General features: G+C 37.1%; 3 protein-coding genes across 3 annotated transcripts in view; 2 read left to right on the plus strand and 1 right to left on the minus strand.

Moving 5' to 3' along the window:
• The window catches only part of LOC135941856 (voltage-dependent calcium channel gamma-5 subunit-like), a 306,279-nt gene that overhangs the window by 181,566 nt on the left and 102,443 nt on the right, over positions 1–22,270 (plus strand). The gene's annotated exons all lie outside the window — the stretch shown is intronic.
• Positions 1,329–4,573, minus strand: LOC135942201 (endothelin-converting enzyme homolog). Its single transcript, XM_065488198.1, has 17 exons — positions 4,544–4,573; positions 4,458–4,486; positions 4,326–4,399; positions 4,212–4,277; positions 4,087–4,152; positions 3,881–4,039; positions 3,744–3,827; positions 3,500–3,693; positions 3,153–3,320; positions 2,952–3,099; positions 2,673–2,890; positions 2,450–2,626; positions 2,323–2,396; positions 2,009–2,079; positions 1,827–1,957; positions 1,570–1,767; positions 1,329–1,505 (listed from the first exon to the last, which is right to left on the minus strand). The coding sequence occupies exons 1-17, from the start codon at positions 4,571–4,573 to the stop codon at positions 1,329–1,331; spliced, it is 2,064 nt and encodes a 687-aa protein (XP_065344270.1).
• On the plus strand, positions 8,567–11,478 carry LOC135942211 (neprilysin-like). The gene is made up of 16 exons (XM_065488221.1): positions 8,567–8,648; positions 8,704–8,763; positions 8,815–8,973; positions 9,025–9,108; positions 9,162–9,355; positions 9,414–9,482; positions 9,529–9,657; positions 9,723–9,867; positions 9,924–10,144; positions 10,195–10,356; positions 10,422–10,578; positions 10,631–10,679; positions 10,738–10,805; positions 10,857–10,993; positions 11,044–11,235; positions 11,302–11,478. The coding sequence occupies exons 1-16, from the start codon at positions 8,567–8,569 to the stop codon at positions 11,476–11,478; spliced, it is 2,085 nt and encodes a 694-aa protein (XP_065344293.1).

Genomic DNA, 22,270 nt, shown 5'->3' on the forward strand with positions numbered 1-22,270 from the left:
TATCCGCCGCAAGCAAACTGGTAGAAATCATCACAGGGATCCACACTTGAATCCATGGATGAAAGAATCCTGCTGGCTGAAAGTTGTTTAATTTAAGACTTATATTACAAAATTTAATAAATTTTTATACCAGAAAGGATGCATTCGTTCGACATGCAAACATTGGTTTGGTTCTTTTCCTGATGGATTTTGACAGGGACTGAAAATTATGTTAGGATTTTATATATTTTTAAAAAAAATAAATTCCTCACCTTGTTTGTTCAATTCTATGATCAAGATTGCAGAAATCACCGCAAACATCAGAACCAATATCACAAGCAAAATGATAAGCCGGCTATTTTTGCAAATTTAGAGCTAATTAAGTTTAAAATTAAGTGTTTTACTAACCTGATGCCCGATTGGCGCATTTTCTTCCCCTAAATCAAATGATGTCAAAATATAAAGACAGAATCAAATTTCAAATTGGTACTTACATTTGATTCAACGCTGAACATGTTCTGCATTTTGCCGAGCTTACCTTCGAAGCTTCTCTAACTAAATGAATTGCTTTTCTTTTAGAAAAGGAGTTTTTAAAGAAACCAAACAGTCTGACGTGTATTTTTCGTTACTGAAATGAAGTCAAAACATACGTTAAGGTGTAATAGAGATAATTAGGTTTCTATGATATTTTTTAATGAATCTCAAAAAATAAAAACGAAAATTTCGTGTAATACACAGAAGAGAAAGTTATGAAATTCGACCTTTTGATGAAATTTTTTTATTAAATAGATTAATAACTCAAAAGAATTTGATAGTGTAATAATGGAAAGAAATTCTCAAGTATAAACTTTCGTGACTTTTTACATAAATTTCAAATTTAAGTTCATTGATTAATTTTTAATGGGTTTGTAATGAATATTTTTTAACAATTTTTAAACTATTCCTTTTAAGTAATACTTTTAACGCTAAAAATACGTAATGACGGTTAAACAATAATTTAAAATATAGCTCTACGTAAGAATTTCTCCCCTCAATAGTTTCCCAAAAGCCCGACCGGGGCCTTCGTCTGCTCAGTAGCAATAAGGTGCAACTCCACCCTCTCGCTGGTAAGAGCGGCGAGTGTGGAAAACGCTCTGAAGGACCAAAGACATCTGGTGGGGGGTTCGGGGAGTTGTGTTTTGTGAATAAATAATTCATTCATAATTGTAGAAAAATATTAAATAATTTAATAAAGAAAATAACAGATTATTTCGTATATTGGCAGTTTTCGTAATAAAAATAACAATGTAGAAAAATAAACAATATATTTGATACAGCATTAAAAATGAAAACGATTCATGTTGTGACATCTAGCAAGCGATGCACTTGTCAACTGGATTCATTTTCGATCCGACAGGGCATTTCCACGCTTCAGCAAACTCCTTGTTGTTGGCCAGGGTTCCGAGGACCCTATTGCGACTAGGGCTATGCTTGTCTTTTAACCTTAGGCTAAATAAACTGAACAGCGATTCATTTTGACACCACATCTACAGAAAAAATAGCATTATATACTTTAAAATATTTTGGGAAAAAAAGAATTATTTTACTCACATTGGCAAAGCCCAGGAAGAAAAGTTGCTTGTGCGAGTAGCCGGTGAGACCTGGCAGGTAAGGTTCAGGGTCAGGAAGGATTTCAGTGCCATCGTCAATGTGCGTCTGGCGATTTTTAAACCAGTCGTAGACAATGAGAGCCTCACGCAGGCCTCCATTGTCGGCCATGTTTTCACCGATGGTTTGAGCGCCATTCAGCTGGAAGAAAAATTTCGAATTTGTAAACATTTCGAGTTAATTAAATATCTCACCTTAACGTTGGCTCCAAATTCAAGCAAGTGGAATTGGCTGTATTGGTCGATCATGCACTGGACGTGCTCATCGAATTTTCCCATGGTTTCATTTGAAAACCAATTCTTTTGCTCGCCATTTTTGTCAATAGTTTGATCTGCATGATACAATTTATACAAGAAAAAAACAATTAGAGTTGTAAACTTACCAATGTTGTCGAAACAGTTCATGAACTGTTTGTGCCCTATGATCGCTCCAAGAGATGCGTAATTCAAAGATCTGTTTTTATTTTTTTTAAATTAATAATGAAAATTATAACTAAGCCCATTTAAACTTACGCAATCCCGTTTCCGGTGAAGGGAAGTTGCAAGATCCCAGCAGGAACGTCTATACATATATTCTGGTGTCAACAATTTTGTAGATAATTACACAACAATTAACTTACAGACTTGGCGACCATCATAAAAATCATTCACTGCACTCTTGGATCTGCCTGTCCAATTTGTGTCATTGAATTTATACAGATCGAATTTTTTGGTGGCCGCGATGTATGCTTTCAAATTCATGTTCAGCCAGTCTTCTTTGACATCCTTAAGCTGCATTTAACTTCAATTAGTTTCAATTAAAATAAATAATACTTCAATTTTACAAAGATGTTTCGCTCGTCAAGAACTGCAGGGTTGAACAACCATTCTGGATATCCGATATTCGGCTTGACAGCGTCAAGTTTGTCCAGGGCCAACCTTTTGGTCTGTTCGTCCATCCAGTCTAGATCCGTGATCAGCTGGATGAATGCCTGGTGAATGTCATCCACCATCCTCTCCGTCTAACAAATGTCTTTATTAAAAAATATAATAACTAACGAGACAAACCTTTTGCTTTCTTTCTTCGTCAAAATATCTACTCAGGTATTCATAATTGATTGCGTCCGGGAAAAGGTCGCAGGCCAGCTTGGTGCACCTCGTCTTCAAGTCTGTTGGCATAGGACCGTTCAATCTGGCGATAGGGTCCATCTCGAAGTATTTATCTCGAAATTCAGTCTTCGTGTAAGGAGCCATCGAGTAGTAGTAAAAGAACCAGGTGAACAAATCTAGTATTATTAAACAAAACTCAAGTTCTACTCATGAATTATATGAAGAAAATTAAAATACCAATTTTATTTATATTTTTCTTGCTGTTCAGCATAAGAAACAATTCTTTTGCACGAGATGGAGATCTGACAAGGATTTTGTCTTTCTCCAGGTCGAACTTAAAAAAGGAGTCTTCCAAGAAGCTCGTCAGGAACTTCTTCCAGTCTAACTGTTGACGATTATTTAATTAAAAATTAAATTCGATGTTTTTTAATTTCATACCCGTGTTTCGTTCAATGTGACATTTTGTCCGTCGGTTAATTTCTGCAGTTCATCCACAAGCATCCAAGCTTCATTATCGTGATAATCAGCGGCAATTTTCACCAGAGAGGAGTAGAAATTGAAAAGTTTTTTCCCTCCAGTCTTAGTTTTAATCATTTCCCTCTTAAACTTTTTAGACAAATAATTTATTTAATAGTTACGGATTATTCAAAATATTATTTACGTGTTTGTTGATCAATTTGATGAATTCCTCAAACAACGGTTTATTAAATACTTGTTTTTGAACGTTCCACTGAAACATAATTTGTTGTTTATTTTTGTAAATATAAACAAAAATCGAAAACAACCGTCAAATAACTTGATCCGTTCTTCTGTTCGATTTCAATGGAAAAGAACGGAGTTTTTCCAGTTATTTTGTCTCCTTGAATCAAGACCTCGGGCCATGGCTTATTTTGGGGGCTGTAATTCGTCTTTACTCGTGGCAAACCCATTAATTCGAGCAGCACGAACATCGACAACGTCCCATTTTCATTTTGCGTGCCTGAAATATGTGTTATTTTCTTATTCTCTCAATTCGGTCGAGAATGTTACCTTCGTCAATGCATTTTTCGTAGTAGTCGATCGCCTGTTTCACCGTTTCAGGCATTGACGCAGAAATTCCTTCGTCAAAAATTTCTAAAAAGTTCTCGCATAAAGTCAAATTCCATTGCAATAAAACTTTAACTCACTCCTGACTCGATGTTCAACAAGTTCTTCCAGCTCGCCCATGGCGCTGGTTGATCCTCTTTCCGAAATTTGCTGAGAGTCAATGTCTCCGCCGCACGCAAACCGGTAGAAATCATGACACGGATCCACACTTGAATTCATAGATGAAATAATCCTGCTTGCTGAAAAATGACCGTTTAATTTAACACCTTTATTATAAATTTTGTACCTGAAATGATGCATTTGTCCGTCATGCAAACAGTAGCTTGGTTTGTTTCTTTGATCTTGTGAGCGACTGACAATGAAAAATAAATTAGGACTCCATGTTTTAGAAAAAAGATTATTATTCCTCACATTGTGGTGTACTCAATTTGATGCTTTTGTCTGATATTTGGTTCTCTTTTTGGCTTTCTCCAGGGACTGAAAATTCTATTAGGATTATAAATATTTTTTAAATTAATTCATCACCTTGAGAGTACATTACGAGGCCAAAAATTGTAGACATCAGAATAACCAACACCACAAGCAAAATGATTAACCGGCTATTTTTCAATAATTCAGAGTTAATTAAGATTAAAATTAAGATTTTATTTTACTAACCTGCTGCCCGTTTTGCGCTTTTTCTCCTCCTAAACCAATTGATGCCAAATTTTAAAGATTGAATTGTATTTTAAACTGGTACTTACATTTGATTCATCGCTGAAATCTCCCCACATTTTGCCGAGCCGACTTTCGAAGCGTCTCTGAGGTAAATGAATTAATTATAGAAGTTTGTTCTATTTCAAAAGCGAATATATTTCTTGTGTATTAGATATCAGTGAAAACATGCGTTCATATTAAAGAAAATATTTGTCATGAATAGAAGTTTCCTTGGGGGGCGAGAGGAAAAACATATTTCGCCACAATAAACATACAAAGTCTAACAGGAATATCAATGATTTGGAAACAAATTCACATTAAGAAAAAACTCACAATTTTTTTCTTCAAATTACAAAGTACGCAGAACCGCATCAAAGTGTGCGTCATGGCCCTTCTCTGAGCTACGTGCTGCACTCGGCCAGACACGCTCTCCTTCTGCCAGGCTTGAGCGTTCGCTTTTGCTGGCTCACAAACGTTCTCAAATATTTCCAACTACATCCCTTAGATGGCGAAACATAACAGTCACACAAGAAATTCAACGAGTGATTACATGTAACTTTTTCCAAAATTCACCTGTTGCATAAACCCGAAGTGTTCGAAGCCGCCAACAGATGGCGCCACCGTAGACTCTCGATTTTAAGGCACTTCCGCTGCGATTTCAGACTCAATCTAGCTACTGTGCATTCTTCAATTAATTTGCTATTTTTTGACGTGCTGAAAACCAAAATCGGTTCAGCCGATCGCCGTAGAATCGTGAAAAACTATTTTTTGAAATAAAAAAATCTTTTCGAACGTTTCTACGGCGAATGGCTAAACCGATTTTGGTTTTCAGCACGTCAAAAAGAAGCAAATTAATTAAAAAAAGCAAAACAGCTAGATTTGAGTCTGAAATCGCAGCGGAAATGCCTTAAAACCGCTTAAAACCAAATTTTTAAGAAAGTCTGTGGTTGCGCCATCTCTTGGCGGCTTCAATAACTAAGGGTTTATGCAACTGGTCAATTGGAAAATTTTAGAGATATTATATTGATATCTTTGGTATATCAACGGAAAAATATGTATTAAAGCGTTTGGTCACCGTGTGTATGTCAATATGATATCATTTTGACATCATTTTCATTCCTCGTCATCTCTTCGGGAGTGCATAATCGTGACGTGAGTGATATCACAGTGATGTCAAGGTGACGTTATTGAAGGAATGGTAAAATTTTCCAAATTTGCTCAAAATTCAATTGAAAACCAAAAAAATAGTTTTCAGTTGTTCAAAATCAAAATTTAAAGCCTTTTGAAAATATAATTTTTTGTCATTATCACGTCACTGACATCATTTTTCTTTAAGTGCAAACGTGACGTGAGTGATATCAAAGTGATGTCAAAGTGACGTCATTTCAGGGATGGGAAATTAAATGCATGCATAAGGAAATCAGTAAATATTATTATTTTATAATTTAGAAAAAACTCCTTGTTTTCGATTGTTTGGTAACGCAAATAATTTGCAATGGCTAGGAGATTAAGATTCTTAAAATAAAACTGACAAGCGTGACGGGGCTACTTTTTCCGCTGATGCTCTTAACGGGGGAGATTCCTTACACTTAGAATTACATTGTATGCGATGAATGTGACAATAAAATATAATTCATGTGTCTTCTTGGTTCCTAATCAAAAATTTAATTGAATTTTCCAGGAAAAAATATTACTGTGATGTCATATTGATATCATCTGGGTCCGTCACAATGGGATCATATTGATATCATCATGATATCACGACCAAAAAATTTTCCCCAGAAAATTCCCTTGAAATTATTTTTATAGCATTGTAAAAACTGAAGCCTTTGGAGCTCGAATTAATTTTTTTGCTGCTTCTCTAATGCTAATTCTTTGCGTTGAAAATTTCTATATCTGATATTTTTAACATCTTTCGCCGCAAAATCTAAATTTACTTAACTCTTGAGGTTAATAATACTCTGCAAGGGTGTTATGTTTCAAGTTATATAAGTAATAATAAATAATTCTTTCGTAACCAAACAAAAACATTTTCCTATTTTGACTAGGACCATCAAAAATTTTATTTATTTAATTCAGAAAATAATAAAGCATTTTGTTTTGACAGTCCCCGTCATAACAATAACATATTGTAGAAAAATTTACTACACTATTATTACAGCATTAAAAATGAAAACGATTCATATGTTGTGACATCTCCCAATTTAAATCAGTTCATTCTTGACCGCACCTGCATTTTATTTTGAAAGGATGTTATATTTATTTGTTAATTGTAAAAATGTTATGAAAATATTGCTCAATCACTTTCCCTCGGCCATGTGTTTCATCGGTATATAACCGTGGACGAAATATCCCGCGATTCACTCAAGAATAATTTTTTTCTCCCCACGTGCAAGTGTGGGAGACGTCCGCAGACTTAACTACGCGAGTTTGGAAAAGTGAGTAGTGAGTACAATATTTCACTGAGCTTATTTAAATCCCCGTCTTAAATTCACTTTTCGAAAGTCGAATTCATTTCGTATTCCGGTTAATTTTAGGGCTGTGAATTTTATATGCGGCGATTTTCGGGAATATAGTCGGCTATATTTTGTTTATTTCTATTTTCTACTGCAGACTTCATTTACAAGGTCAAAATTCAATAGAAAATGTCAATTTCTATTTTATTTCTAGTTAGTCATGCTCTCCAGTGGTGTTTTTTCACCTCAAACTTTCTAAATAATAGCACAGAACGCAGAATTTTTTTCCAACTATCGGTATATTTGCAACTCTATATCTCGGGTTCTAATTGTCAGAATTGCAAAAACTGCATACCTTTCAACTCGTCTGAACCTTTTTTAGACAGCCAAAATGCTTTAAGGGTGATCAACCCTCATCCCCCTTCCACCCCTTGTATTTAAGTTTAGAGAAAAATCGCGTCGTTTTGCACTTTCAGCAAACTTATTCACTGTTTAAAACGCTCTTAAATTGAAAAATCTACCCCAAATTCAATTGTCTGTCTAGCAGAAGTTAATAAAAGTCGAACGGTGTGCAGTTTTTGCAATTCTGACAGTTAGAACCCGAGAATTAGCGATTGAAATGTTTGCAAATAATCAAAAGATTTATTTTTTGCAAATATTGTCACCGCCAAATCTTTGGTTTTAATTATCAGAATTGCATAAAATACCCACCGTTGGACTCGTCTCAACCTGCTCTGACGAGCTGAAGGGGTGCTTACCCTCTACCCCTAATTTGCTACACTTTTTTACTTTTTTCGAGGAGGTTTTGAAGTATATCAACTTAGGGGTGGAGGTTAAGCACCCCAAAAATTATCAGTTGGTCAGGGCAGGTTGAGACGAGTCCAATGGCGGGTAGGTTTTGCAATTCTGAAGGTTAGAAGCCGAGATTTTAAGTTGCAAAAAATAACGATATTTGAAAATTTAATAATTTCTCGGCGCACGGCCGCTATTATTCAGAAGGTTTAATGCCGAAATATCATTAATTCATATTTTATTGAAGAATATCAGTTTTCCGACAATTTTTACAGTTATTTCAAGTGGTTCAAACAGCATAAAATTGCATGATTCGTGCTCATGATGCTGCTGGTCCCGCTATGATTAAACCGTCAAAAACTCACAGCCCTCTGTTAATTAAAAATCAAATGCAAAACAATATTTTTATTTGCTATATGCGGTTGCAGTTCCAGTTCACAATATAAGCCAAACACTTAAAATCATACTATGTAGAAATCTTATTCTATTTACAAGTTTAATCAAAAAGTCGAATTGCATAACTTTCACTCTGCTGTACAAATATATTTCGACATATTTGACGGTTATTTTCAAAATATGTTTATCTTTTATTGGAATGCATGTTTAGACGGATATTTACATATTGAACAACACACACAGGTAACATTTACGCTATATAAAGACCACCGTGTCTAAAATGAATTCATTTCACGCAGCGACGCTTCGAAATAAGTCGGCTCAGCGAAATGCAGAAAGTTTTCAGCGTAGTATCAAATGTAAGTACTTATTTTAAATTGGGTTCTTATCTTTGTAATTGGACGTCAATTAATATAGAAGAGGAAAATGGGCCGGTACATCGTTTTCCTTGTCTTGCTTGGTCTGATGTTTGCGGAGGCATCCGCAATCTCTGAGACGTACCCACAAGGTGAGGAATATTTCAATAATTTTATGTTATTTATTCTAAATTTAGTTTTCGGCAGCTAAAACGATCCAGGGATCGAACCAAGCTATTTGCACATCCGATGAATGCATTGATTCAGGTAAAAAATGATTAAATTTTATAATAAAGGTGTTTAATTTAAAAATTTCAGCAAACAGAATTCTGACAGCTATGAATCCTAGTGTCAATCCGTGTGATGATTTTTACGAGTTTGCTTGCGGTGGATACATGAACAAAAACTACCTTCCGCAAACCGGATCAAAAAGTCACGCGGGGGACCTGATCCAACTTGTTGATTATCGAATCAAGGGTGAGTACGAGATTTATTTCAATGGACGTTAAGTTTATATTTATTTTTCAGAAATTTTTAACGAAGGAATTTCGCCGTCAATGCCTGAAACCGTGAAACAGGCGATCGACTACTACGAAAAATGCACCGACGATGGTAAATCTCTACACTGAATTGGGAGAATTAGTATTAATTAACATAAATTTCAGCCGCACGGAACACGATCGGGCTGGAGCCGATGTTCAAGCTGCTCGAATCGATTGGTTTGCCGCGAGTTCCAACTCAGCACAACCGCCAAATTCGACCATGGTCCGAGGTCTTGATTCGAGGAGACAAAATGACTGGCAAAACTCCGTTCTTCAATATAGAAATCGAACAGAAGCACGGAAATACTTATTTGACGGTTCTTTCCGATTTTTGTTTATATGTTTACAAAAATAAACAACAATTTATTTTTTCAGTGGAACGTTCAAAAACAACATTTTAATAAACAGTTGTTCGAGGAATTCTTCAACACGCTCAACAGTCACGTAAATATTATTTTGAATAATTCGTATAACTATAATAAATAAACAGTTTAGGTTTGAAGTAATTGATGCCCAGGAAGCCGCACGAGACCTTTTCAGTTTCTACTCTTCTCTGTTTGGAATGTCTGATATTTTACAAATTTGGATGACTGTGGATGGACTGCAGCAATTAACGGGTGTAAGTACTTCAAAATATAAAGGAAATTATAAAAAAAATAAAATTCTTAATTAAATCCTCCACAGTTTGACTGGAAGCAGTTCCTGACGAGCTTCTTGGAAGACTCCATTTTTAAGTTCGACCTGGAGAAAGACAAAATCCTCGTCAGAGGTCCATCTTATGCAAAACAACTGTTTGATAAGCTCTACCTCGCGCAACCTGAGCAAATAGGTATTTAATTTCATCTTTTCCGTGAAAAGGATTTTTCAATTTATAAAAAATACCAGATTTCTACACTTGGTTCTTCTACTTCTACGCAATGGCTCCTCACACAACGACTGCCTTTCGAGATAAATACATCGAGATGGAGCCTCTCTTAAAATTGCCCGGTCCACAGCAAACTGTCGACTTGCAGATGCGGTGCATCGCGCAGGCCCGCCGCGTTTTCCCGGACGCAATCAGCTATGCATACATCAGTAAATACTTTGACGAAGAAATAAAGCAAAAGGTTTGTCTCGTTTTTATTTTAAATATCGATGATTGAATTTATTATTTCAGACGGAGGTGATGGTGGAAGACATTTACCAGGCATTCAAACTGCTTATCAAAGGTCTAGGCTGGATGGACGAGCAGACGAAACGATTTGCCCTGGAAAAACTCGATGCTATCAAGCAGAATATCGGATATCCGAATTGGTTGATGGCTCCTGGAGCTCTTGACGTGCGAAATTACTATGTAAAATTTAAATACTATTTTTTATTCAGTCTAATTAACGTTTAATGCAGCTTAGAGATGTCAGAGGAGACTGGCTGACGATGAATATGAAAGTAAACATTATGTTCGCGAAAAAATACGATGTGGAGAAATTCATTGGTAAAAGTTGGACAGGACTATCCAAGATTTCAGTGAATGCTTTTCATGTTGTTCAAGAAGTTGCGATCTGTAAGTCTTTTTATAATTATATCTACAAAATTGTTCAATCCAGAATTTCTAGACGTTCCTGCTGGGATTATGCACCCTCCCTTTACCGGAAACGGGCTTGCGTAAGTTAAAAAGAAGGCTCAGTTATAATTTTAATTAATAATTCATAAAAAAAAACAGATCCTTGAATTACGCATCTCTTGGAGCGATCATAGGGCACGAGATGACGCACGGTTTCGACACAATCGGTAAATTTTCAACTCTCAAAATCTCAATTTTTAGTAAAATCTTTCATGCAGGTCATGCCTTTGACAAAAATGGCGAGAAAAATATGTGGTGGTCAAACGAAACACTGAAAAACTTCTATGAGCGCGTCCAGTGCATGGTCGACCAATACAGCCAATTCCAAATCCCTGAACTTGGACCCAACGTTAAGGTGAGATATTTTGAACCGGATTATTCTGAAATTTTAAACCTTTCTTCCAGTTGGATGGCGCTAAAACCATTGGTGAAAATATCGCAGACAACGGAGGCCTGCGTGAGGCCCTTCTCGCCTACGAAATTTTGAAATATCGCCAGACGCACAACGGCACTCACGTCTTCCCTGACCCTGAGCCTTACCTTCTAGGTCTCAACGGCTTGTCGCACAAGCAACTCTTCTTCCTCGGCTTTGCCAATGTGAGTGAATTAATTCTTAGTTTTCTGAATATATATTAAAGTGCAATATGGTATTTTTTTCTGTAGATGTGGTGTGTAAAGGAATCGCCGGATATTATAAGCCTAAAGTTAAACGTAGACACGCATAGTCCTAGTCGTCAAAGGGTCCTGGGCACCCTGGCCAACAACAAGGAGTTTGCTGAAGCGTGGAAATGTCCTCTCGGATCGAGAATGAATCCAGTTAAGAAGTGCATCGTTTGGTAGTTGTTACATCATGAATTCGATTTTATAACCTGCCAGAATTAATTGTGTTGTAAATAAATATTTATTTTTTATTTCAAGGACTGTCAAATAAAAAATACTGTTTTTCTCTGTATTAAACAATTTTCTTGTTTAATCCATGTACAAATATTAAGGTGTTTTTATGTAATTGTTAATTAATAAGTTTTTGACGCAATTATGAAACTTCCTCTCACTTCCTAAATTTCTTTGCTGTGTCTCTTCTTAAACTAATTCCTGTTCGTTGAAAATTTCAAAATATGATATTTTTCACTTCATTCACCACAAAATCTACATTTACATAACTCCCGCCGGCCAGAAGTGAATATGACGTCGAAAATGGAGGCCAGAAGCCAATCAGAAGCGTCAAAAAAGAGGTGTGCCGCCCAAATAATTTGATTTCTGCATATTTTGTTACATTTCCATCAGCCTAATGTGCTATCTTTACGCCAATTACCGGGCTAATCAGCTTTTAGTAAAGAAATAACAACTAAAATATCTGTCAGCTTGTAAAGTTCGCTGATTTTGAGGCTGCGCAATAAACTTGTGCGCACCTTAGGCATGCGCAGTGTGTTCATATCGCTTCTTCATCTCGTAGGGAGGTTGAAACTTATTACTGCGCATGCGTGACCCTATTTAAAGCCTTCTGCGCAGGCATAATTCCCACCGGGGGCCTGGTTTGCGATGTGTGTATTTGGTTCAGAAGTGAATGTGGCGTCGAAATAATGGAGGCCAATTAAGAGACGGTCCAGCGGCCAATCAGAAGCGTCGAAAAAGAGGCGTGCCGACCTAATAATTTCATTCCCGCGTATTTTGTTACATTTCCATTAGCCTAATGTGCCATCTTAACGCCAATTACCGGGCTAATCAGCTGTTAGTAAACAAATAACAACAAAAACATCAATCAGCTTGAAAAATTCACCCATTTGGAAGCTGCGCAGTAAACTTGTGCGCATCTTAAGCATGCGCAGTATGTTAAGATTGCTTTTTAAACTCACAGGAAGGCTGAAACTCATCACTGCGCATGCGTGACACGATTTAAAACCTTCTGCGCAGTCGTAATTACCACCGGGGGCCTGGTTTGCGATTTGTGTGTTTGGTTCAGAAGTCAATACAGCGTCGAAATAATGGAGGACAATCAGGAGACAGTCCAGCGTCCAATCAGAAGCGTCAAAAAAGAGGCGTGCCGACCTAATGATTTCATTCCCGCGTATTTTGTTACATTTCCATCAGCCTGATGTGCCATCTAACGGTCGATTCGCCAATTACCGGGCTAATCAGCTGTTAGTAAAGAAATAACAACAAAACTATTCATTTTGCTGACGGTATTTTCACGAACTTTTTTCCAAGCCAATTTCATTTTACGTTTGTATCTTTCCCGCCATTGTATTTTAAATATTTACCTAATGCTAAACCGTGAATTTCTTGTTTTGCATTAATTTCAAACCGTGTCTTTCAAAGAAGCAATTTTTCATTTTGTATAACACTTCCAAAAGTCAGCAATTTCAGCTGTGTTAATTTTTTGTCAGCTCGAAACAAGACGAAATTTTGTTCCGCTGGTTCGAAATTCTGGCGTTAATAAAGCGCAGCTGGTGTGAAATATGAAATATGCTTTTGCGAAACCGCGTCGATAAATCTGATGCGTTGGCGCGGCGCCAAAATTATTACATAAAAAAGCCCGAGCGTGGCGGCGGCGGCGAATGTGACGGTAATAAGCAGGTTATGGAAGTGTTTATGAAGAGAGAGTAATGGATTTATGCTGTTTCACACGCGAAATTCGAAAAAAAGGAATGAGAACGTTTCTCTCGCTCACTTAGAGTTTAAATACGAGCGAAAAAGTTGCTCGGCATGATTCATGGGCTAAAAGCTTCGCTCGCCCGGCGTAATGCACACTTTTATAACTCGCCGCGGCGCGCATCTGCCGCCACAATTTTTTCTCCTTGGCTAAAAGTCGTAAAAGAGGTGCAAAAGTGAAACATCAGCCGTGTTCTCGCAATTTACTGCGCCGCGAGATTCACCTGCGCAACGCCGCCGCTGACAACCCGAGAATATTCCACGCTTTTCCGCTTTCGAACTTTTTCTTTAATCGAAAACTGATGCGGTGAGAAAGTATCGGCTTTCCATTTGATTCTCTGTATGCGATACGAATTTAAAGGGAAGACGATTGACCATTAAAATCGGATCTATAATAATATGCGGGGAAAATGCTATCAAAGTTTTTAGTGCTTCTAAAAATTGGGATAATTCGCCCGATGGAAAACGTGTGATTTTGAGTTTCAACACACTTTCCCAATATGGACAAATAAATATTACCCTTTCAAAATAAAGTGCAGGTGGTCGAGAATGAGTGTTCGAAGCCGCCAATTAACAGATGGCGCCACCGTAGACTTTCGATTTTAAGGCACTTCCGCTGCGATTTCAGACTCAATCTAGCTACTGTGCATTCTTCAATTAATTTGCTAATTTTTGACGTGCTGAAAACCAAAATCGGTTCAGCCAACCGCCGTAGAATCGTGAAAAACTAATTTTTTGAAATAAAAAAATCTTTTCCAACGTTTCTACGGCGAATGGCTGGACTGATTTTGGTTTTCAGCACGTCAGAAAAAAAGCAAATTAATTTAAAAAAGCAAATTAGCTAGATTGAGTCTGAAATCGCAGCCGAAATGCCTTAAAACCGCTTAAAACCAAATTTTTAAGAAAGTCTGTAGTTGCGCCATCTGATGGCGGCTTTGAACACTAAGGGTTTATGCAACTCGTCAATTGAAAATATTTTGACACAAAAAGAGTTGAGGAATTTCGAGGGTAAACATGTTTTGAAATATTTTTAGAAATAGCGTGCATTTGAAATGTGGAATGAGAAATATTCTTGGAAATAAAGTGTTTGGAGTTTGGAAATTACCCAAACGTGCAAGAAAAAGGTTTGTAATGACCTTTGACCCTGACAAATGTCAAATTGATTAGGCTTAACGACAGAAATGCATTAAATTTTTAAAATTGAATCTCAGAAAAATAATCTAAAAATCTTACAAAATTAAATTTATTACTAAAACTGTCGATTGTTTCGTTTAATTCACTCAAAATTAGTCTAAACTGTCAAACAGCCAGTTTAAATTCAAATTAGGGTCAAAAATTAATTAAAAAAGAGTATCAAAAACCTTTAATTTAGCTTATTAAATGCTTTGAAGACAGTTAAAAAAATTACACTAAAAATTTTCTGCAATTTAACAAACTCCGGACCATTTAAACTCTAGATTTTTACAAAAATTTCATCAAGTAAAATAAAAATCATATATTTATCAATTCAAAAGTAGAATTTCCTTAAAATGAAAACATAATGAATCATGAATGAAATTTTCACACAAGCACAAACATTAATTTTGACTACAATCGAGGGGTATTTTATTATTTATATCCGAAATTATGAGAAAAAGCCAATAATTACTTTCGAGCATCATGGAATTTGATCAGATTTGCTCTAAATGAATTAAAACCGATCCACAACTAAAGCGACGGCCAGCGGTCAGACATAAGTGAATAAAATTATTTATCTTCGTAGGGTGAGCAGCAAATTATTTTAAATATTATTCAAAACACGAAAGGAAATTTTTTTACTTATTTTAATTTAAAAAACATTCATATTTAAATTTAATTTCTACAGCAAAGTTTCCGTTTTGAAAGCATGTAGTCATAAAATCCAATTTCGTAGACAAATTTGGTCACTAAACACAACAAGAATTCATTATTAGAGTGCTCGTAAGAAAAGCCGTAAAGAAAGAGAGCAAATATTTATCTCACTCAGTGCCTGGCTGGCTGTCTGCGAGTAACAAAATAAAAGGGAAACGAAGAAAAAAAAATTGGAAGAGCGAGGCTATCGAGTTAATTGCATCTCTTGCTGGTTGCTGGCCGTCGGGGCTTGTAGCAGAGATAACCCGTTGATCCGTGGACCGGTAATCTGGCCGATATTAAAAGAGTCCCGGTTAGATTTGCGCCGAAACTTAATTACAACGACCCGTCATGCGTGATGCGCGCGACAACCTTTGAGCCGCTCTTTCCGCACTCGAGCCGCAGCTCGAGACCCGCCAACGCCACCGCCGCATCGCTATGGCAACCGCCATACCCGTCCCGGCAGCATTCCAGCTCCGCGGCAAGCACTCCCAGCCAGCCAGCAGCCCCCCTGCCACCCCCGCACTCTATATTTTTACCTAACATTTTTTGGGTCTTTTACTGCGTCTATTCTAACCGTAAATCATCAACTATGCACATTTTGTTTGTGATAGACTGAACACGAAACGATAAAATTAGTAAAAATATTTTTAATCGGAATGTTTAGATTTATTTTGAGTTATTCGAGAGTTATAGAGAACTCTAATTCCATCATAGATATTATTTTCCTTCATTTATCTTCATTTTAACATGATATTTCTAAAAAACTAATAATTTTTGTGCAGTCTAGAGACCCTAAAGAAAAGAAATGTTGCAAAAATGCTTAGAATTATCTTCAAGACCGACTTAAACTGCATTATTTATTAAAATTCCATTAGATTCCTGAGGGTCGAAATAGGTTTAAAGCAAAACGCACGTTTTTTTGGCGCGCATGGCGCATAAATCTTTTAGTCGCTACTGCGCAAGCGTCTCTAATATGACGTCACAGCCATGCTTCGTGCTTGGCATTGGCAGCTGAGAGAGCAGGCGACGGCAGAGACATCTGCTCACAGCAAAGAAGCAGTTTCTGCAGTCACGTGACTCAATCCCGCAATTTCATTGGCTAAGAGCGAGCACGCACTGTTAGGAGGGAGTATGGAAGGGAGTTAGCGAGGAGACTAGCTCTTGGGCCAATGAAATGGCGGGATTGAGTCACGTGACTGCTTGAAGCTTTAACTACGCGAGCTTCACCGCTCTTGCTGGGTATGAGCAGTCACGTGACTCAATCCCGCAATCTCATTGGCTCTCTCCCTTCCACTTTCTCCAAGCAGTGGCTCTGCTGCGCATGTCACACTCCTTAGAGTGGGGGTATTACAAGAGGAGGGAGACGCAATAAATGCGCTTATATGCTCTTATAGCCAATGAAATGGCGGGATTGAGTCACGTGACTGCTTTTCTTGCCTGGTATGCACAGAAGATGTCTCTACTGTCGCCAGCTCCAGCTGTTGCTGTCATAGCTTTGCATATTATGCAGCTGAGAGAGCTGTGACGTCAAAGAAGTGGCACTTGCGCAGTAGCGATAAAAAGATTCAAGCGTTGCGCGCGCCAAAGCAACGTGCGGTTTGTTTTGCGCCTCTGTTCACCCGTCATAAATCATTTTTCGATCGGAAAAATTATTCACGAACCTTAGGAATCGCTTGGAATTTTAAAAAGTGGGTTTTCATCGGGTATTTTATTTTAATTCTGAAGAATGCCACAATTTCTAACAATCGTAACTGTTTTTCGCCAATTTAAGAGTGGAATCTTCAGTCCAAACAAAATAAAATAGTTCAAATATTTAGGAGAAAATATTTTTGGTGATAATTGATCTACGTGTGCTTCAATAATTAATATTAAATGCTGACATTTCTTAAGTTTCCTTGGTTATTATCATCAATTTCTGTAGAAAATAGCTTCCTTTACTTCAATAATTTTGACTAACATGTTTTTTCTCGTATGTTTCAGGTGAGTGCTTCCTAAATGGTTTCCATTCCATGACGAGATGAGTATAAAAATATTTATTACATGTTTCCTACAGAGATTTTCTGTAAAAATCCAGGAACCTCTTCAATAAATTTTAATTCGAACATTTTGCCAAGAAATCGAAAAAACTGCAGTCAGGGTTTATTTTCTAGTACGACATATTCTCACAATTTCCGTCTCCTCTATAACAATCATCTGACTTTCACGCTGAGATAATGAAAGGATATCCAAGTCGACCCTTCGGTGCGTGTATATAAATTCCATGCAGTCGAGATAAAACTAATTTAGCGGACGTTTCAGTTTGCTCTCTGCTATAATACTTCGGCAGGCCATACAGTTATACGCGTGTATAGTTTTATTTATTTATAGCATGAAAAGAGAGGCATAGCGAGCGGTGCGCCGTGGGCAGCGCGTGCGGTCGGTCGGTCGTGCGCCTTCGCCTTTTGGTAAGAGCCAGTCTCGGCCCGCAGCACTTTGCGGAGTAAATAGTGCGCGCAGGCAAAATTGGCCGCATGCAGTAAAAGCAGAGAAACAACAAGCGACACTTTCCTCCCGGCCGGCCGGCAAGCGCAGCCAGATGAAATTTGGCCGCCTCCCCCGAGGGCCGCCCCGCCGATCTGGCCATTGTTCCGCCGCCTCCGCCGCCGCTCTGTTTGCTGTGAGACGGAGTAATTGCCGCCACCGGATTATAATGTCCCGCTCCACTGGCCCGAATTCCGAATTCAACCCTCTTTCGCATAAAATAAACCCGGTCTTTTTAAACGAATTCCTTCTATAGTTTTCCTCACTGGTAACTACGCAACGCATTCCAGACTGAATTTGAACAAAATATGGCCATGAATTTATTTTTTTAAATTAAACACACAATTTATTGAATTTCCTCGTACTTAACATCATTATGGCAGGTTAAGAAGTACATTTCATCTCACAAAAAAGCAGAGAAATTATTCAAAATACATTTTTTGTATCAGTTATTTAAATACACCAAACTTGTTCCTCTTCTTAAACTATAACTATGCATCCTTTTTCATTACGATCATAAACAAGGTTATTTTAAGTGCAATTGAATCTGAGTTCATGTGTTCTGTCTCACATTTACCGTCTGTGTTTTTTTCTAATGTGATAAACCAGATAGCATTTGAAGTTGAATGATTTTGAGCACTTGTCACAATTAAATCGTGTCTTTCTGCATGATTTCAAGTGTGTTTGGTACAAACCAGAACATTGAAATTTGCTATTGCAACGAATGCACTTTGCAATTTTCAGGTGAAAATTTGTCATATGATTGATAGGAACACCCAATTTGCAATGTGTACAAACCTTGAATTTGTGCACTTGATTAACATGTATCCTTAGGCTAAATTCAGACGAGAACATATTTTCACACATTTTGCATTTCATATATTTAGGCAAATGCTTGCAAGATATGTGTTGTTCCAAATGAGATTTTTGCATTGCTTTGTAGTCGCAATCATTGCATTGAAACTTTTTAGCTTCGTCATCTTCCCCGTGAACAGAGTCAAAGTGAGTATTCATTTTAGCTTGTGTTTTGAAGAATGAAAGGCAACCATGACGAGAGCATTTTACAGGAAACTCTTTGTGAACTTGGCGAACATGACAGTTGTAGTTTTTTGGTCCCTCAAATTCTTTCCCACAAAAACTGCACTTGATTTTTTCTTGTTCCTTTGATTTTTCGTGGACGTTCTTGTTGTGCACTTCTTTTTCTTCAAGAGTGTGGAAATAAGTCGCGCAACGCTGATTTTCACATCTGATGGCTTCCTTGTGCATTTTCTTCATGTGTGCTGACAAATGACTAGAATGTTTATATATTTTCCCGCAATAGGTGCAATTCCATCGTCGAAGTGCATTTCTCGCATTTTGATCGTCTTCTTTTTTGGGCAGCTCTACTTTCTCCAACTGAATCCAACACTGCTCCACTTTACCTTCTTTAGGAAATTAGAGAAAAAATTTAAATGGTAAAAATTAACAGTCATATTCATTTACCGAAGTATTTACTCCGCAGCTCCTTCGCTGTGTCGTCAAAATCCAAATTCCGTGGCCACCAAACCAAAGACTCATCCGTTATACTGTCGAATTTCCAAAGAAACCTTTTGGGGAAAATTCTTTGAATAAATAAAATTCCTAAATTATCCTTCGAGAAACTCACTCGGCTTGCCAGGCGCAAAAGTAGCAAATTGTGTCTTCGTCTTTGACTTTTTCAACCAACTCGTGTCCGCAGACGTTGAGAAACCACTTCTTCAGTTTCTCCTTGTCCAAGTGGACAGCGAAGATGACGCCGTCCGCCGTCGGACACTCGCAAATCAAGCACAACGCCTTTTGCAACGACATTTCAGTAAGACAACCTGAACGTGAATAAAAGACGGAAGGTTCCAGGTGGCTATGTATTGTTAAATATCGCAGCGCCGCTCTGTAGAGGAGCTTTTGAAACTTATTGCTCCTCCTACATATTTAAGAGGGAATTTTAAAAAACTCCAAATAGATGTTATATTTAAAATAGTTGCAATGAAAGCAATCCTGCTACCACATTTTAAAAGATTTTAACCAATTCATATAGATTTTTAACTCATTTTACTGCTATTTAAATTGGTACGAATTAAAAAGCAAATCATACATAAATAAAACACTTTTGGTATGCATTTTTAATTTGAATGGGAACTTATTATTGTTGATCGATTGTTATAGTCCATTCTTTACATTATTCGAAACCAGCTGGACAACAATTTATGTATAACAAAAAAAACAATATTGACTAAACTTCACTCTAAATTTATTAAATAATTCATGCCTCACATAATAAGCAGAGAAATTGATCAAAGAATATTTTTTGTTTTGGTCTGCATTGAAACTTAATGTTTTACAATAACTGTGATTTAGTCTAAAGTCCATGTGCTCTGTATCACTTTAATCATTTGTGTTTTTTTCTCATGTGATATGCCAGGAAGCATTTGAAATTGAATGATTGTGAGCACTTGTCGCATTTAAATCGTGTCTTTCTGCATGATTTCAAGTGTGATTGGTACAAACCAGAACATTGGAAATTTCTCTTGCAGCGAATGCACTTTGCAATTTGCTGGTGATGACTATTTATATTTTTGATGGAAACTAGCAGTTTGCAATATGTAAAGACCTTGAAATTGTGGAATTGATTAACATGTGTCCTTAGCTCAGATTCAGTGGCGCACATTTTTTCACACATTTTGCATTTCAAATATTTTGGCAAGTGCTTGTTAGCTATGTGCATTTCCAGATGACGTTTTTGCATTGCTTTGTAATTGCAATCATTGCATTTGAACATTCTTGCCTTGTCATCATTCCCGTGAACAGAGTCAAAGTGAGTTTTCATTTCAATATTTGTTTTGAAGCATGAAATGCAGCCATGAAGAGAGCATTTTACAGGAAACTCTTTGTGGACATGGCGAACATGATGGTTGTAGTTGGATCGACCCTCAAATTCCTTGCCACAAAAACTGCATTTGAATCTTTCACGTTCCTTTGGTTTCTCGTGGACATTCTTTTTGTGCTCTTCTTTTTCTTCAAGAGTGTGGAAATAAGAAGCACAGTTTTTATTTTCACATCTGATGGCTTCTTTGTGCATTCTCTTCACATGCTCAGACAAATAGCGGGAATGATAATATCTTTTCTCGCAGTAGATGCATTTCCATGTTTGAGGTTCGTTTTGATTGTCTTCATTTTCAGGCAGCTCAATTTGTTCCAACTGAACCCAACTCTGCTCCACTTTACCTTCTTTAACAAATTAATGAAAAACAATTTATTTTAAATCCAAAAAATTAAGTCATATTCGATTACCGAAGTATTTACTCCGCAGCTCCTTTGCTGCGTCGTTTAAATCCAAATTCCTTGGCCACCAAACCAAAGCCTCGTCCGCCATTTCCTCGTCGAATTTACAAAGAAACCTAAATAAGGGAAAATTCCTTAAATAGAAGAAATTCCTGAATTCCTGTGAGAAACTCACTCGGCGTCCCAGACGCAAAAGTAGCAAATTTTGTCCTCGTCTTGGATTTCCTCGACCAACTCGTGTCCGCAGATGTTGAGAAACCAAGTCTTTAGTTTCTCCTTGTCCACGTGGACAGCGAGGACAACGCCGTCCGCAGTTGGACGCTCGCAGATCAAACACAGCACCTTTTGCAACGACATTTCAGCAAGACAACCTGAGCCTGAGTGGAAGATGTAAGGGTCCAGGTGGCTAGTTTGATATATTTCGCAGCGCCGCTCTATGGAGGAGCCTTTGAAACTTATTGCCCCTCCTTCATAATAAAGAGGGAAATTTAAAAATATTCGGATAGGTATATTACGTTCTTGCCGCGCAAATTTGATCGATCCCTCGCCCCGCCCACTTCTCTATCCCTCTCCATCGCGCAAACGAGTCAGCTGATCGGAGTGAAATTGGCTTCACGTGGTAGAACTCTCCGAGTAATATGGCACTTGATGAACTTACCTGCTAGCGCGATGGAGAGGGATTTAAAAGTGGGCGGGGCGAGGCATCGATTAAATTTCCGCGGCACTATGTCTATGCAACCAGCTGATATGAAACGTTAGGATTAACAGTATATTCCTCCCATATTTTATTAAGAGATATTTTATCCAATTCGTATGATTTATTTAGTTTTTTTTTAAATAATTTTACTGTCCAGTAAATTTGTACACATGTATTAACAAATCAGACATCCACAAAAACGCTTATATAGATGTTAAATTTAAATGAGTATAGAGATTATATTGTTCCGTTCTAATAGCACATTCTTTGCCTTCATCGTAACCATTTGATTACCAATTTAATATTAATTTCAAAATTCGATAAAATCTTTCAAACTTTAATAAGAAAAACATGATGTCATGTCTCTCAAAAAAGCAGAGAAATTAATAGAAATACATTTTTTTGGTCTGCAAATAATACAATCTTCTTTTCTTAAGCAAATATTATTTATCTATGTTTATAGTGATCGTGAATAGTTAATATCAATCAAAATGAACAATAATACAATAACTGCGATCAACTGAAGCCCTTATGGGCTCTGTATCACTTAGCATTTGTGCTTTTTTGTCATGTGATAGACCAGATAGCATTTGAAAT

Source organism: Cloeon dipterum, chromosome 4 (genome assembly GCF_949628265.1).
Source record: "Cloeon dipterum chromosome 4, ieCloDipt1.1, whole genome shotgun sequence".
Classification (NCBI taxonomy): Eukaryota; Metazoa; Arthropoda; class Insecta; order Ephemeroptera; family Baetidae; genus Cloeon; species Cloeon dipterum.